The 19153-nt window shown below is 37.1% G+C and overlaps 1 protein-coding gene across 9 annotated transcripts in view; it reads right to left on the bottom strand.

Annotated features, from left to right (window-relative positions):
• Positions 1–19153, bottom strand: part of LOC126299344 (synaptoporin-like) — a 91071-nt gene that overhangs the window by 42641 nt on the left and 29277 nt on the right. For 2 of the 9 annotated variants that reach the window (XM_049991199.1, XM_049991198.1), the window contains one exon: positions 7198–7266. In XM_049991199.1, coding sequence (XP_049847156.1) covers positions 7198–7251 — 54 coding nt within the window. In that variant the 5' untranslated portion in view covers positions 7252–7266. Of the gene's footprint in view, positions 1–7197; positions 7267–7522; positions 7562–10614; positions 10645–17187; positions 17334–17793; positions 17830–19153 lie in introns of those variants that run through there. The other 7 variants (XM_049991192.1, XM_049991193.1, XM_049991194.1 and 4 more) reach the window with 7 other exon arrangements.

Here is a 19153-nt window from a genome sequence, read left to right as displayed (position 1 = left end):
GTATATGTCACCCAGTATATCCAAAAGATTTAATCTATGCTCCAGCAGGATGGCCACTGTAGTGAAGAAAGACTAGTCAGAGAAAACTATAATCACAGATATAGAAAATACTTCAGCATTAAATTCTTAACAAAGAATTTTGAGCTAAAAACCACTTAGCATCATGAATACAGGAACAAATTTACATTTCTTTCTTCATTCTGAATCGTGAAATAATTTTACTAAGGACTGATAGACCAATTTAACATATGAATTCTACATTACTACTTTGAGCATTTTGTCCCTCTCAAACACATTTGATTAGCACAATGTTTAAACGGCATGTTGCGAGTACTTACGGATCATTTATAAACCAAATGTGGTACTAATTTTAAACTGAAGTTACATTTTTCTTATAAAATGTTGATATAATCAGCAAAGTTGAAAAAAAATTGTCCAAATTGCAACAGTATGCCACAGCATAAAGATGATGAGCCAGTACAGCAGGAATATCTCACTATGACTCACATATTACTCTTCATCTAAATGAATTGCAGCAATTTGTTCAAATCACTTATGATAGCAGTTGAGAAACTTCTACAGAATATCACCACACATTACTGCTAATTATTTGTGTTTGTCCATAGTAAGAAAAAGTCAAAATAGGGTGCCCATTTGCAATATACATTCCAAACATGCACCTTAGTTATATGGAGGCTTCTATCCTCTCAAGGTGTCACTCCAATTTAGTTACTGGGAAAAGCAGTTTGCAGTCACGTCTACACATTTTATTATATTCTCCTCCTGTAATATGCATCTGTGATGTATTACCTGTTTCAAGAGTGTGCCTGTAAGGATTTTCCTTTGAATCAGATGATGTATTAACCACAACACACATGCTTTAAGAAAGCCTTACCCGAAATGAAAGTAAGTGCTGTGTCCTTATTTCTAACTTACTAGAGGCATTAAATAAACACAAAGGACCATCAGAAATAAGTAATCCACAGTTGCCTAGGATACAACATTTTGTTCATACAAACCTTTCTTCTTAACTATATTACTTATGCCTATTTTTGCTTCTTGTTTCAAGGCAGCCACAATGTAATGACCTAATTCCTCTAGAGCTCCAGAAGTAACTCTGCAGTCTCTGGTGACAACACAATGGATTCAAGTACTAACTACACACAGCTTCTTACAAGGGAAACTCCCCATCGCACCCCTGTCAGATTTAGTGGTAAGAGAGCCTAGTTGACAGCCCATCAAAAACTGGACACAGATCAAGCATGATAACAGGAAGAAGGTGTATCGAACTGGAAAAAAAAAAAAAAAAAAGCAGAATAGAAACAGTTAACAGTCCAAGTATAGAAAGTGCAACATGAGCACTTTCGAGCAGTGATGGCATTGTGGTAGAGTGGTCATGGTGTTGGATTGCAAAGGAGGTGAGCTGTATTCAAACCTTCCTAGTGCCAACATTTTTTCTGTGCTTTTGTTGAGCTATTCAATGTATTCAGATTTGTGTCTGTGTCATGGTGTAATGTCCGTTTGCAATAGCGAGGTACAGGGAAGGGATATATAATCAAAGTTGAGAGAGATGGTTCCTCACCCGATTTAGGTGTTTGTATCAATGCGAATGTGATTACTCCTAAGGAAATGATTGAAACATAATAGTTCGTCACATAAGCTGTGAAAAATTAATGCAATAGTTTCACAATCATACAATTTCTCTGTGTCAGAATATTTGTTTTTAATGTTTTTGAAGTTGTGTTCCATTTTGGAAGTTTTGACTGTTGAATTCCTTTGTTGTAATTTTACTAAAGCGAATAAGTGAAAAGATAGAAAAGGAGCTGAGTGAAGAACAGCATGGATTTAGGAAAGGAAGGAGCATGATTGACCTGATATTTTCCATCCGTCAACTGATGGAAAAAAGTTGGGAGTATAACAAAAGGGTGATAATGGTTTTTATAGACACAGAAAAGGCATATGACTCAGTTGACAGGGAAAGACTCTGGGAAGAACTGAAGAAGATAGATATAGAAGATGGATACATTAATGTTATAAAGACAATGTACAGAGGCCACAATTGTAGAATTAGAACACCATTGGGGAACTCTGAATACTTTGAAATAAGACAAGGACTTAAGCAAGGAAGTATTCTATCTCCTGCACTTTTTAATGTTGTGATGGAGGGAATGAATAGGGCAGTTAAAGATATAGTAAAAGAAAAAGACAAAAAGATGATTTTTGCAGATGATATGGTAATATGGGGTGATAAAGAGGCAGATTTACAGTTACAGCTTGATGTGTGGAAGGAAATAATGAAAAGGTATGGATTAAAAATAAATAAAGATAAGAGTGAAGTAATGGTATTTGGAAGAGAGAAAGGAATCAATGGAAATATTACCTTGAATGGAGAACCCCTCAAAGTGGTAGAAAGTTTCACTTATTTAGGGAGTAAAATATCTAAGGATGGAAGAATAACTAACGAAATTAATAGGAGGTTACAGAAGGGAGACAATTTCTACCAAACAATAAAACATCTGATTTGGAATAATGAGGTTTCAGAAAGAGCAAAACTCCTTATGTATGAGAATTATTACATCCCTATTGCCACCTATGGTGGAGAAACATGGATAATGACAGAAAGGGACTGGAGCAGACTGCAAGCAGGGGAAATGAAATTTCTCAGGGCAGTTAAGGGAAAAACAAGAATGGACAGAGTAAGGAATGTAGAGATTAGAAAGGACCTCAAACAAGAAAGTATTAGAGAAGAAATTGAAAGAAAGAGATTAAGATGGTATGGGCATCTTAAGAGGATGCATGGGCAGAGACTCCCCAAAATTATGGAAGAACTAAAGATGGATGGGAAAAGATCTAGAGGGCACCCAAGAACACGGTGGAAAATGGGAGTGAGAATATCTGTTGAAAGGAGAGGTGTGACCTGGCAGCAAGTGGAGGAAGAAAAGTGGTGGGAGGACTGAGCCAAATGGAGAGGACTCGTCAGCACCCAGACCCAGCAGTAACTGGAGGGGGATTAGGATATAGATAGAATTCCTTTGCTGTAACATAGTTCACTCTTATTTGTTGTTTTCATTTCTTTGAGATGTCTATGTCTTATCTCTTCTGCTCTCACTATTCATCACATTTACGTGCAGCAGTATGCTTATCACCTGACTGATATTATATAACCAGTGCATAGTATGACGACTGCCAAGACTACAAAAAGATAAACATTTCAATGACCAGACGAACAGTTCATAATTCATAATGTTGAGGGCAAAAATAAAAATAAAATCAATGACATAAGGGAGTTCTGAACCAAGCTCTTCTGCTTTGTAGACCATATTGTGACCACTTATCCATGACAGTGGCTCTTTCACTTCCCTCAATGTTGCAGTTGTTAGGCTTTGACCATTCACTTTCTATTTTGCTTTTTTTTCATGGTTCAGTACACCTCCTTCCTGTTTTCACATTTGATCTGAGTTCCATTTTTGACATGCTATGCACTGGGTCATCTTATCATTAAATCTGAGGAGGGTGCAATGGGGATCTTTCCCTTGTTAAATTTATACATGGTGACTGTAACATCCAAGAACAGAACAGTTCAACCTTTCAAAAGCCACAACAGATCTAATTAACAATGAAGTCAGAGTTAAAAACAAGGAACATTGTATTGCATCACCATGAAAGTAGACTGCTTTCTGCACACAAGACAATTCATAAAACTGGCCACTTAAGGGTGGACTGTGGACATACAGGCTCCACAGTGTCTCGATGCAGCTGCAATGGATTTCTATTTCATTTATTGAAGGATCACCTGCATGGACAACAGTTTTGAGGCAAGCTTGCTGCATGCACAAAAAGTCTCAAGATGAACAAATTTAAGAGTTTCAAGAATGTATAACTGTCATAAAAAAACATCAGAGGTATCATTCATTTCATGACATTTCTGAAGATTAATTTTCTTCTGAATGTCACTACTGATTAACATAATGACTCTTCAGGATGACTTTTCAACAACACCTGTATCATATACCTTGAGCTTTCTACATTACTTTACTGACAAATTAAGAGTGTTAACATGGAAAAAAGGAGACTGCAGTTACTGGAATAATACATCACAGTCATCTGTGAAGATGGAGCATCTGAAAAATAATCAAAATCAATATGCTGATCTTCACGTGCTAGTGCATGTTTAGTATCTGCTGATAGTGCTACCATCAAATTGACACTGGTGTCCATCACACTTAGGTGATAATGCTCACTACACTTACAGCAGTGAAGTACAATAGAGATTTAAGATTTATGAACTTTTGTATAACTGCTGTGGCAGTCCACTGTACTTACGGTAAGATATGCTTCAATTGCTATGGTTGTCCACCAGCGTTAATTAAATTCATCTAGTGAGACTACATTTGAAGCAAATTCCTTGTGTTCCTGTAATACTGCCTTAAACTGGCAGTAAATCTGCATTCTACAATTTATTAGATTAGTAACGGTCATTGTTCCCACAACACTGTTATATCTCAAGTATAATTTTTATAGAGCTATCATCTGGGTGGCAACACAAAAATTCATTACTTATGATTGTACTCTTAATGCTATTTTAAATTTTGTCTGTGATGTAAGTCATGTATTACCCTGTAAGAACACTCGAGGTTCACTTCATTAACCTGACAAGTAATACATGTAAATAATAAAACATACACAATTTAGAATTCACCAAACGTGGTTATTGCAAAGAATAATGACCATGTCCTAGATCTCTTCCAATACTGTAACCTGTAAGGCACATGAAAATTTTCCTTGGGAAACAGGTTGACACACAATACTGCTAGCAATAGGTGTTTAAGAGTTCCAAGTTCTTAGTTAAAACAAAAAAAGGGGGGAACATTTTATTAGTAACAATGGACTGGAATGGCTGGTATATACCACATTTACCCAATCACAAGATGAGGTTTTTCCCAACATTATAAAAATACAGGATCCTCTTACACTCTCATATTAAACTATTACTGCTGAGGCCAAGGTTTTTACATTGTGCAGCACATTCATATAGGGGGTCATCTTGCATTTACAGATGAAGCTCTGGTGACTGAAGTCACAAACAGTTTTATTTTGAGGAAAGCTGAAGGGTTGGATGGGCAACAGTGACATCAGTTTGGCTGAAAATTAGGATGAATGTGGGTAAGAGAATGGTGAGCAGACAGCAAATTCCATCATGCTGCCAACTGTGCTGAACATCAAGTTTAAACTGCTGCCTGAATATCTTTGTAGCCTTAATCAAAATGACTGAAATTGGAGGGCTGGGGGGGGGGGGGGGGGAGGTAGCTATTTGTTCTGCATAGCCAAGGTATGAGTGGCAGGCATCTGAGATGTTTGTATGCGAGTGACAAAGAAATAGTGTCACATTCTCACATCCACATAGTGACCAGAACCCCAGAAATTTCAACATATTCAGAACAAACACCTAAATATCTGTGAGGATCTTTTAATGATGACCAACTCATTTGCAACAATTTAAGCTGTGCTATTAGATCTTAACCTTACCATGACCTCATAATTTACAAAATATGTGGGGAAAAAAAACAGTTAAGCATTAGATCTCAGTTCATTATTTCTTTAGATTAGAGCAAGAACTCAAATTGTTTTGTTACTTACTTTTTTGATGGGTATAAAAAAATTAACTGTATATCATCACATTAGTTTTGTGTAATACTACATACAAAAGAACAGCTCTAAAACAAACTTCGTCTGAATGCAGCAAGCAACTGCCGATATCTATTTACAACAAAACTGACAGAGCCAGAGGAACTGCAATGCCAAACTCATGATTTATGTGGCAATTTAGTTAAATATTCACCCTCTGGTTCACATACAGTTGTAATAATTTCAAATTACAGGATTTGCATGCAGCAGGTTCAGACAACACCTGCCAGGAGTCTGACTGATGATCAGTATTGTCTTACTTAACACACATTTTAGTACGACAACTTCCCCTGGCAAACTTGCTGGCCAAGGTAGGGATTGGCAAGCACTAAGACAAGCAGTAGGCACTCTCACTATGTGTGGACAGGCATTACCTTGCTGAAAGGTGAGTCTAAAATGGCTTACCATGAAGGGCAACAAAACAGAGTTTAGCATATTGTCGGTGTACTACTGCACTGTAAGGATGCTGTGGTCTGTAAGGATGCTGTGGTTGACAGTCAAAAGGGTCCAGCTATGAAATGAAATTACACTCCAGGGCATCACTCCTGGCTGTTGGATCATATGGCAGATGACAGTCAGGTGGTATCCCTCTGCTGTTCGAGGTGTCTTTAGACAAGCCTTCATTTCTCACTGGGGCGAAATTTGAAGCAGGATCCATCACTGACAATTCCACTAGAGCACCATTTGCACATCAGATCTCTGATGATAATTCATATCTCTAGGTGAACTGCTTCCTTCTTGATGCTGTGTTCAGCCATGGTTCACCCATTTCTGCTCACACTGTTGAACAGTGGAACTGCTTTTACTTAAATGTCTATCTATTCGCCTATTACTCCAACTGGCTTCTGTGAGCCCAACAACCTGTCGCAGATACTGTTCACATACCTGACTGTGAGGCATAGTTAATATCCAACTGAGTACGTGGAATGAAGACTATGCCCTGGTATCGGCAAATTCCCTCTTTACTATCCTTGCCAGCTGCATGGTGAAATTGTGCTGCAGCACTAAGGCATTCATCTATTGGCTGCCAAAATTTACAATTTTCATTTTCTATTGATACTTGTATGAATATGAATTTGTGACCTATTTGTCTTAGAGTGAACTTTGATTAGTTGGAACCTATTACACACCAAACCTCTGGGAATGGGTTGTCTTTGGAGGAGGTCGAGTGTATAGCATGAAGTTTCTACAGAAACACAATAACTCTATATGGCACTGTAACTGCACGGATCTAAACTGATTGTGGGTAGCAAGAATGTCTTGTCAACTATTTATTTATTTAACCTTCAACTAGACCTTAACGGAGTAGATCATCAAGAGGGAAACAGATGGCAAACCCTTTGGAAGCAATTTATCACATTACAATGTGAAACAAATAAACATGCCACTACACTGCATGCATAATGTGAATGATGCCACACATAATTAAGATTTTAATACTGAATTATGTGATCACTGTGATACGCAGTCTTATCAATAAAATGTTTATGGTAATTACTTAAATATACTTACAAACTGCAATATGCGCATAACTCCTCTTGGTTCCTTGAACACACTTGTGTTCATGCCAGTCTTCACACCCTAAAACAATTATTTTAACATCAATAAAATTTATGATTTTTTTAGTTGTGCTTTAAATGGTCATCACATAAAATTACAGGATTATGTAACAATTAGATATAGCAATCACAGGCATGTGGTGCTAATGCCATAATAGTGCAGTCACTGTACAATGGAAGTTTGAGAACTTACAGACAATGTTAAGACTGAACAAATAGTGACAAAAATGGTTCTACAATTGCTAGTTATAGAGCAAAAGAAGGAGAAGAAAAAATACCTCATATGGTACTCCAGGGGCCCCTAGTCCAGGCGGCTGCTTGCAAACAGGTTTCACCATCGTCAGTTAATATACCACAAAAAAAATTCTCTTATGCAATGGTTTACATGCACAATGCACCATTTATGTAGAATTTTAACTCACATGATTAAAAAGAAATTTTCATAAGCATCATTATTACATCAAACTAATAAACACACACATTTGTTATATATTAGGCCATTAGAGAGCATGCGCCAGGATTGTGGGAGGTAATCAGAAGTGGCCTATAAAAAGAAACATCCCAGAAGTTGTCTTAACAACTTTTGAGAAATCACAGAAAACCTGAATTCAGGTGATCAGAACAGGATTTGAACCATCATCATCCAAAATGCAAGTCCAGTGCCTCACCACTGCACGACATTCAGTTTTTGTGATACTATTCATTAGAGATACCTCATCTGTTTCCCCACTATGAATCACAAAGAAAGAAACCTTAGCTACATTCTATTTTCAGACTTAATCTTCCACTCTACAGCAGAATACTGCTATCTGAAGCTTCCAACAGTTTAAAACTGTGTTGGATAGCTCATATGGTAAGAACACTGTCCACAGAAGGTAAAGTTCTTTGTAAGTGGCCTTTCCCATTTTTAATGTTAATATATGCGTAAAGCATTTCTGAATCACTTTCTTTTCTTTCAAAGACAAGATTTACTGGTACAACTAATTTACTGAACATACAAGTTTAAGGAAAGGCAACGAGCTGATCTACAGCAGATTGATGCGTGAGGCACAGAAAACCACAACAAAACAGCATTCCCACTACTTTTTGAGAACTAGCTCTTCATATAGGCGATAGGCGAAGGTAAGGTCGTACCATGCTGTGCAATCAAAATTCACTCCACAGCACTAACTTGCAATTGGCAGTACAGTCATTCATGAAGTCTGCTGAAGTTATTAACCTCCAAGTAACAATAATATTACTAATCAAGTATCATGATAAATGTAACTGGACCACTGGGCTCGTCCAACACTCCTCTAGACAATGAGGACAGATGTGCAGTCAAAAAATATACACCAGAATTTCTTAACACAGATGACAGCCGAGTTATTTTATGGACTATGTGCACTTCAGTTATCTCACTGGTGTTTAACAGCAGCTCCAGTATCCTGAAAGTTGGAAATACTGCATGCTTGACGAGTTTCCAACCATGATATCACAACAGACGAATAATGTCTGAATTTGTAAAACATTACAGCTTTTAGAATTCCATGGTGCTGCAAACTACATGTAGCTGCTGTAATGCATTACCTAAGGTTTTCCTACCTTTTCCAATATGGTACTTGTAAACTGAGCATTCTATTAACATCCTTTACCCAATCCATTCTAGCAACAAGCTCTATAGGAACTTCACACACACTCTGCAAACATTACCCTTTTGATACTAGAATTTATGTCCAAGAGAAAAATTACATTATGGCTATGCATATTTTACCAAGAGACCAATGTTGTTCTTTTGTGTTTGTCAATATAATTTCTGCAGCAGCTTTATTAAAAGATGAAACTAATTTGACACTGTAATGACCTGTAATAAATCTGCATGTTCCCTCCTACCATCCACTACAGGAAACAAAGTGCTACAAGACGAGTGAACATGACAACATTTAAACATAAGAGCCATTGTTCCTGAAGGCTCAATCAGGTGATAACAATTCAAACTATTTTACATTTAATAGTAACACTACAAAAAAAGATTGGACTTTGAGAACTCAGTAACAAATACACCCATAGATAATTTAAAAACCTATTTAGAAACCTTATCAGTTGGTCAGTATTATGTACTTGTAAACAGAATGGAAATCAATGTAAGTTATCTTTCAGATTAAGAAACAAATTGCTAAAGAGAATAGTGACTAATATTTTGCTCTAAAGTTGCATTCAATTCTTTGAAGTATTTAGAGACCAAGTTGATATCTTTTTCTCGACATTCAGGTGAAGAACAAGGTAGATATTTCTCTCAGCTTTGAAGCAGTAAGATCCATTGTTAAAGCTAACATTTGTTTGCAGTAATGCACCCGATTTCATTCTCTAGGTCAAGCACAGAATACAGCTATAAGTCACATCATCCTCCGTACATGCAGAATTAAACCTAATCACTAACTGTTTACTAGATCAACATCTATAAAAATAATGATCTGCACATACAACAAAGCCTACATTCATCATGCAACAACATTTATCTTCACCTGCTACAGCTGAATTCAAAGCTTTATGTATGCATCACCCAGTTTAGAGTGTATTTGCTGATGACATTAGAACACAATAATTAAGTACATGAAAGTGAGATGGTGAGAAGGAGGAGGAGGAGGAGGAGGAGGAGGAGGAGGAGAAGGTTGGGAGAGGGGGAATGCAGTAAGGGGGATTCTAATCAATAAAACAGAGGTTTTTCTTGAGGCAATTTTTTCATCTTCATAACATTAATTTCCACAGCTACATGGTGTTCTGTTCTAACTACCCAAGTTATGCAAAACTTATTACCCATTACCATGTGTCACTGTTCACATAACAAAATTTAATTGATCATAAAAATTTAGAGAGAGACCACCCACCCACGCACCCACACAGAAAATCCAGAAAATCTCAACCCTCTTTATGAAGCTATTAGTAGCAGCTCTAAGTATGACAAGATGAATGAATTGCCTCTCCTGTAATATACTTGATCTTGGTATACATACAAAATATTGTAAAACTATGTCCATGCTGAAAGCAAACATTTAACCATCATTATACAACAAATCATAGGTATCATCAAAGGCAAACATTCACCATTGCAAAACAAATATAAATGCTATATTAAGTATACTGAGATGATCATGACTAAGAACTGAAATTTGTAAGAGCGATTTGATGGTAGATTACAGCCGAATAAAGTATTCTGCAAACATAACTGCAGTTGCTAACAATACTTTACTCCATAATAGTGTGTGTGTGTGTGTGTGTGTGTGTGTGTGTGTGTGTGTGTGTGTGTGTGTGTGTGTATCACTAAGTAAATGGCATGGACCATGCAATAACCAAATCACTTCTACAAAGAGCACTGTGTTATTAACATTACCATTGCCGTTTCATATTGTGTAGGCATAGGCTGCAAAAAGAAAGTATGATTAACATCATGTCACACTCACCAACATATATGATAGGTATTTACACAATGTCTGTAAAATGATATGTAAACATCCATTTTAGCCTAAGTAAATAAATTTCAGTACAGTTAAGTTTAACAGCATGTTTAACAGTGATATCTGTGGGGGAGGGGGGAAGAGACCCGTGAACAAGAGATAGTTAAGCAGCTAAGTTCAGTAACTTTTGTTCTTCACACAATTACTTTGCTAGTTTCAAAATATAATTCCACTATGTCTCTTGTTATAATTTTCTGCAGTAACTCGCTGCTCAGGAACAACGTACCAATTGGACAGAAGTGAGCTGCAAAAATACTATGTGGTGGTCACCCAGTCATCTAGTACAAGCATCTTGAAAAAACTTACACATTCAAACAAACTGCCTTCACACTATATATTTAAATTTGTTAAATAATTCATCAAATTCAGATGACTAATCATGTCAAGAGCTACAACATTAGAAAAAAAAAGACCTTTGGTATCTATTACTTAAGTTGTCACTGGCTCAGAAAGGAATTCAATATGAGGTCATAAAAACCTTTGCTTACTTTAAATCCATCTGAAACCATTTTTTCTGCAGGCTTCCTATTCCATAGATGAATAATTGAACTCTGGTATCTTATGAATTATAGTAAAAAAAAAGGTTTTTCCTTTGTTGTTAAATATGTGTTTCACTTTTAACATTAGTTACAAAGATTAGTATGTTCATTTTTATTTGATTTAATCCACTACACTACTTAGTATCCCAGATATGGTCACATGCAGGCGCACAAACATTTGTAAACTCATTCCTTCCGCATAACTTTGAAAGAAATTATGCAAATGATATAAAAAATTTAACTAACTTCACAGAAAAATGGAAAAGGAAATTCCAGATTGTCTGGACTTACTAAGTGTATACAGGACACTGAAGGAATCTGATCAGATTAGGAATTTCACAGCATGAATTCCTCTTAGCTGATATAATGCCTTAAAGACTGCATGTAACTATTAGGTATCAGCTGTAAACATTTACGATTTTAAACAGAGTGTATGGGCATCTGTTGCCAGTAATTTCCACATGGCAGATAGTGTTAATGCTCTTGGGATTAGTAAGTCTCACTGAGCCATACACACTATCCATGACCTAGTTGTGATTACATAAAAGTGTTGTAATATATGATGAGACATACTGTCTATTCCCCAGAACCTGTGATTAGGAACTTTGAGACTTCCAGTGTCCAGAGGAAGGTTTTCTTTGTATCCCATAATTGTGTTAAGGACTACAGTTAGGAAACAAATATGACAGAAATCTCAAATCTTTAATAATTTAAGTACACCCCTCATTTGCTGAACAAGTAAAGTAAAAGCAATGTGTATGGTGGGAAAAAAACCCACTGAATAGTCAGAACATCAACTGTGCACTGAAGAAAGCAATGGGTTAGAAAGAACTCCACTCAGAACTGTCCGAGAATTTTGTGCCTCTGTGTAGTATTCCGCCATTTTTCAGCAGAACAAACTGCCTATTTCATACCTTCTTTGCAAAATGTGTGTTATATTGCCTTCTTCAGTAACATCATGTGACTGTTGATAGGCTAATATTAGAATAACTATCAACAGTAGCCAGGGAGCTTTCTTGTCAGTAGGATCTCAACGGGGCAACTGCCGACCTTTCTAAGGTCCTTCCTTAACAACTTCTTGCATTGATACTTCAGTAACTATTAGGACATGTTCAGTCATCCACAAGTTTGAGAGGTGACTGATGAAAATTGCCTACCTCCACGAGATTGGAAAGTCTGGCCTGCCACAATTTTTTTTATTGTTCTTTAAAATTCAAACAAGCCTATATGCCTGGTTGTTCACAGAACTAGATAAATGATCAGTATTTAAAATATTTGTGTTGACTATTTTTTACTGTGTGTTCAAACATGCTAAGTAAAGTTCAGAACAGATGAAAAATAAAATAGTACTTTAATGAGACTGGTTGGTCATTTTAAGGAGGAAAACTGAGCCAGTCAGTTTTATACATCAAAAATGCTTAGGTAGGAGACCAGACACCACTAACTGCATAGTCAGCAATTTAAAATGTTGGCAAATTAGCAAACAATAGGCATCTAGTTAAAATTTGGATTATATTGCATGACTGGATGCTGATGGGTCCTCTAGTCTAAAAAGGTAGTGGGGATCATAGGCCAATATTCTATTCTGAGTGATGAGTGACATTTACATCTATGTATGTGGTTAGAGACTGTGCACCTTAGCCAAAAGCAGGGCTTCATTGGCCACAGCTTGTTCATCACTTCTAATCACTTTCTTTCTACTGTACTGACTGCCAGCTGACTAAGAATATTTAGTGAGAAAGGATCAAATTGCTCTGTGCTATATATAAATGCATGTTCGGCTAGTACATCCACTATCATTTCCCCTTCTTTCCACATGCTCCATCACCCAACAGAAATAACTTGTTTTCCTTGGGTCTCAATAGTTCTTACTGTCACATTATTAATACTGGAGGGCACAAAGTGAGCACATGAGAAATTTCCTACGAAGGTCACTTAATCCCAAAGTGCCTTTTGGACAGTGTAAACTTCATCATAAATGTCATACATGGTTAGGGGACACTGACTTTAAAATTGGTGAAGAAGAGTTGAGGAGCAGCTGAGAGAACTCTCCCTAGTTAGGACCCCATTGTTATATGAACAAGGTTCTTATCTTCATTTAAATCTCATACAAAAAATTTCAAACTTTATAAAAGGTAAACTATTTGTGTTTAGTAGTCTTTAAAATTATATTCTGCATTTTAATCAGCCAGAGTAGCAATCTGTTTCCCTCTTAATTATGATCTTAATGCATTTCACTTCTAAGCCTACAAAGGCCTTCATGTACTACGATCCTGAATGGTTTTGCTGTACTGCATATCTGAACAGCTGTTCAATACCACTAAGCTTCAGTCCAAGGACTGGTTTGAGCAGCTCTTCACATTTCTCCATCCTGAGGAAGCCTTCTTATCTCTGCACATCTGAACATGAATACTGTATTTGAGCCCCTCTCCCCCTCCAAAACTTTTACACATTCTAACATACTTAGTAGTGACGATGCCTAATTCTGTTAGCAATTTTGGCTCAGATGCCTTTACAAAATTTGCTTTCAAAATAACGGGTCATGTAAATTAGTGACCGAGTGCAATCATCTGATCTACTTTCTCTCTTGGCAATACATACAAAGAAACTTTTGAACCATCACTAAGTACTGCAAATAATTTTATTGGTCATATGTATGAAACCTTTAGTGGTACCCCAATTCTGTCATACTTACGAACTACCAGTTGCTGTTAAGGCACTGTCCAGTACTAAAAATTGATTTAAAAGATGTTTATCTATGGCTCATATTAGTGACTCTGAACTAGTCTTGAATACATCATTATGCTCCTACCAGCCAAATTGTTTACCACCTCAGTTAATTCCAAAAATACTTAGTACATTTTATTCATGGTGTTCTACACTGCATTAACTATTTAGATAATATCACTGCAATGGACAATACAGGTGGAACACCACAGGGAAGTTTGATACTTTTTCATAAAGCTCTTGCAAAATGGCTCACATTGTCAACTTAGCAAGTGTAGTGTAGTTGCATCCCTACATGCAACCACTTTAATGCAATAATAAATTTACAAGTACCCACTAACCTCAATCTCTTCTTGACAAAAATCACATACCACATGAAGTTTATACTCCAAGCACTGCAAATGATGCACCCACTTAACAAGCAGCACAAAAAGGGCAACAAATTTGTGTGGTCGGCTTCCTGTTTGAAAGCTTTTCAATCCATTAAGGATTATCTCAAAACAGCACAATGCCTGATAATGTACACACTAGGCCTGTGATTGATTGCGACAGATGAGTCTTGGATGGAGACTGCAGTGGTTTTATCTCAAACTGTCTGGCAGGTATGAAAGACCCGTTGCCTATGCCATCGAAATACCAACAGCAGTGCAGCTGAACTATTTCCAAATAGTGAAGCATACATTAGCAATAATTTATGGTGCTAGGGAGTTTCACCTGTTTTGCCAGCAAATTCCACCTGTTAATTGTACGCCAACCTTTAATACTAATTTTTGGGCTTAAGTCTAAGCTCCCAGAAAATACAGCACAACACTTACAGATGTACAATTCATTTTTAAGTGGACATAAATAAGACAACTTTCACCGACCACCCAACTTGCCAATGCAGACGCCCTATATACCACTTTTCCATTGGCCCACCTTGCGTTGAGTCGGCAGGAGAAAGTTTGTGCTCTATCGGCACCTGCAACAAACCCTGGACGAGTTCCTGTTCACAGCACCAGCAATGACCAGCTATTGCATTCCTCACACTGAGAGCACACACTGATTTTGCTGGGCCACTTCAAAGAGCTATGTGGTTATCGGAGGTGGACACCCTCTTGAATTTGACCTCTGCGACATGGATGTTGTCAACAACCACCCATTCTACCATCTGCACCCCCTCTACAATCTTTGCAATCGTGGGAGTGCACCCGTGTTGTGTTACCATCTCTAAGAGCAGCTTAATTGGGAAAACTACCTACCTGAGGTCTCATTTCTTTGATTGTTTTTAACCCCTTATCACTGGGAGTATTTTTAGTTTGAACTAAGGACCATGTTGATCCCACAAATGGTTAGGGATATATACAGTTCATACACTGCAGACCCCAATTTCTTAGATATGCAAGCAACATGCGACAGGATCCCCTGACACTGCCTACTAACGTGTGTTTTGTATCAACAACCACAAACACTGAGAACACCTCAGGCTCTGTGTTTAAAATAAATGTTTGTACCTTCCTCGTGACCGGAAAAGTTTAACCAAGAACTCCATTCCCAAGAGGTCCACTGCCATGCCCAATTGGTAATTGTTACAGAACCTGTAATCATATCTCTAATTGCATATACGAGCTATATTTGTATTAATTTCTTGAATGCAAGCGAGGCACTTCTTAGCAGTCCAATGAAAGTTGTATATGTTTAATACAGACCAATTTGCTATTCTATTCATTATCTTTGACAAAATGTTCTGTTAAACATGTGCACTTACAAACAACTCAATGAAAAAGTTTGCTCACAATATGTTCATACTGTTTGAGAACTCAATACAAGAGTTTCATATACAGAACATAACCTTCTTCCTTATGTGCATGTATAGTTAAAACTTTCTATTGTTTGTTAAAACTACAGCGCTAAAAGCATACGCACTTAAAGCATAATATGGGAAGTGAATATTTAAAAATACACAACAAAAGCACATGCACAGAATGGGCTCCGCTGTATTTCGGCCATGGTTAAGTACATATACCAAGGGCTGAAGAAAAACACAGAATATGGTCACTGTTTGCCAGCAGCTAATAACCCAATATTGCTAATCCATATTAGCATCATTTGGCCATGGACTGAACAGAGGGCAAGTCAAAGATGTCATAATTTTGTGTAAAGACGTCAATATAAACTTGCTGAAAAAGGGCATGAAGAGTGTTACTAGATTGGGTTTCCACTCACAAAGGGTCAGCTACCACAGCAGCAACGTGTTGACAGAGCTCACCATCCATCAACTTTGATAGTAATTGTGAATAGACAGATCACAATGTAAAAACACATTCACAATTTCAGTTACTGACACACACACACACACACACACACACACACACACACACACACACACACACACACACACAGAGAGAGAGAGAGAGAGAGAGAGAGAGAGAGAGAGAGAGAGAGAGAGAGAGAGAGTGTTTGCTCCATGTTAGGTGTTCATCCTCAGATGACACACACTTCCATCAAATTTGGAAGGAAGTGGAGATAAATTCATAATGGAGGCACAACTTCTTCTTCTTCTTCTTCTTCTTCTTCTTCTTCAAATTATCTCAAGCACAGAGGTTCTTACAGGTTGTCCTACTGTAATGAAATCCAACCTGATGTTGCTCTCCCTTTACTCATCTTTAACAATATAGATGAGTCACTGTCTATTGCCCAATTCTGCAGAGGGACATTAAGTAAGAGAGTCAGCAACAAAGATTGTAGCACAGAAAGGAAGAAATGTTGCAATATCCTGGCAACCTGGTCCTGAACTCACCATGCACATGCCCGTAAGAGTCCTTACAGCCTTATGGGAAGAAGTTTAATTTACTTGCTCCACAATTTGTTTCTCTAGAAAACTGAAGGTAGTTACGAATTACAATTTATTTTTGTAAATTTCTTTGTGGTATGGCAATTTAAGTTAATTTACCAATTTATGGTTTGAGAACACATGTCTCCACTCCTGTTACTACAATAATCAGCAAAATCTTAACGGTTAGTTTCTCAAAAACAGTCTTCAATTACAGCACTAAATGTAGTTAAGGATTACATATTATACTGAACACTAGTTTTCCTTCAATGACAGCCAATATCTAATGCAATCCCCTCACTGGTCAGAGGGAGGCAGGGGTACAAGCACCTGCAATAACACCATGCTTAGGAAATAACTGAGGTTCATACCACTCTTCAGATTGAGGACAGTTCTGGTTTAAAATTAAACATTGCATAGCCAATGTGAAGCATTTTTCCCCTTCAGAGGAAACTGTATTACATTTCCTGCAGAGTCTTTCATGTTCCTTTCTCACTTATCACTCTTGTCAAAGAAAGTGAATGTCTGTATTTTACAAATCGATTTGTCATTTAACTGGAGTTAATTTTTAAAGCAGCCACTACCTAAAAAGATAAGTTCCTTATTCTTCTGGACAGTAGCAAAATAGCCAACATTCACATAAAAATAAACATCACATTCATGCATGTGTAATTCAAAACTTCCAGTAACCAAGCTCATTGACACATGCAAATTTCTGCAGTTCTTTACATGCCACTGCTATCTAAGAATAAGAAAGAAACTGGAAATTAAAGTGCGTGTTACTCAAGCTATCAGTGAAATTATCATTCTCCAAGAATACAGTAATGAAACTTAGAAGGGAAATTTAACAATAAGTCCCCATCTCTCACAACTGGCATGTACCAGAACCAATCATCAAAAGCTTATTTAGCAGCATTAAATTTAATAAGTATCAGCCTCATACAATTAAGAATTACTGTTAATGTTTATCATCCTACCTGGATGTCATTTTCATAGTTAACATTTCCAGGAAGCTAGAATGAAAAAATTCCAGCAATTCATACAAACATAACATTTGTGAAGCTTGTAAAAGTACCTCAGTAAATGAGGGACAGGAAAACACTCACACAATCACACTTAAGAATTTCTAAAAGTAAATTTTATTGGAGGCATTATCCACAGTTAAAACATTAATAAAGACAGGTTGTGTACCAAGAAAAGTAATGGTGTTCCACCAGCATGCATGGGAAAACAAATTAGTAGGAATTCACACAACACTTAAAATAAGGTGCAAGTTCTGGTTTTGTGTGTGTGGTGGTGGGGGGGGGGGGGGGGGGGGGGGGGCTTCACATGGTTATAGTGGCAATTTAAAGACACACTGCCTCTTATCTGCAGATGATAATCATAAATAAAATTTTCTACTTTATTCTCTTAATATAAAATCTGAACACGAGGCAGTGGCATAGCTATGCAACACTGAGGATGCAAAACAATTTCATGCATTTTGTGATATAGGGATACACTGCAACATAGAACATTGAAAATACAATGACTGGAACAAAACTCATTCACATTAATGCACAACAAATAAGAACCAAACAACAAATGATATGATCTGACTGTACTTACTAATAACCAAATATCAAGTGTATGGAATTAACCCAACTGCAAAACTCAACTGGTGATACTCTGAAGATAGCTGCTGCTTTTGAGTAACAAAATACCTTTTATTTCCCCACTACAGAAGACTTTAGTAGGCAGCCTGAACTATGAATAACCAGGTAATTGACAAATACTCCATTTTTTACCAGCTCACAAAGCAGTTCAACTAGCAATGTTAGTAACTCAAATCAGGAACAAACTCAATATTTGTATGGTGGGTTGTCTAAGCAATTTCTACCAACCAAATCAATACTGCAGATCTAATTTAATACTGGTACCTGTACCGCTTTGTACTTCTTTTTTTAAAAATAAAATATCATTGCAGACTTAAGACATTTCCCACAATTCCCATATAATTAAAGGATTTTCTTCAACTTTCCTGCTCTGCTAAACAACTGGATTCCTAGTGAAATTGTGCTGAGTACCAGAAGGGCAGAACTGTTTTCTATGCCAGTGACAACTGCCAGACACTTCTTTCTGGGTGTCATACCTTGCTACTATCCAACACTTCTTTACATTCCCCACTACCTAATTCCTTCTTATGTTTTCCAGTGTCTCTAATTCTTACACCTGTGGGCACCAACTGAATAGTAGTAGCACCATTCTGAATCCTAGACAACTATATGGAGGACATCAAGAAAGTCCAAAGAAGGGCAGCTCATTTTGTATTATCGTGGAATAGGAGAGAGTGTCTCT

This window comes from Schistocerca gregaria, chromosome X, assembly GCF_023897955.1.
Source record: "Schistocerca gregaria isolate iqSchGreg1 chromosome X, iqSchGreg1.2, whole genome shotgun sequence".
Classification (NCBI taxonomy): domain Eukaryota; kingdom Metazoa; phylum Arthropoda; class Insecta; order Orthoptera; family Acrididae; genus Schistocerca; species Schistocerca gregaria.
The sequence above is the reverse complement of the archived record's forward strand: the minus strand, read 5'-3'. Positions and strand labels throughout refer to the sequence as shown.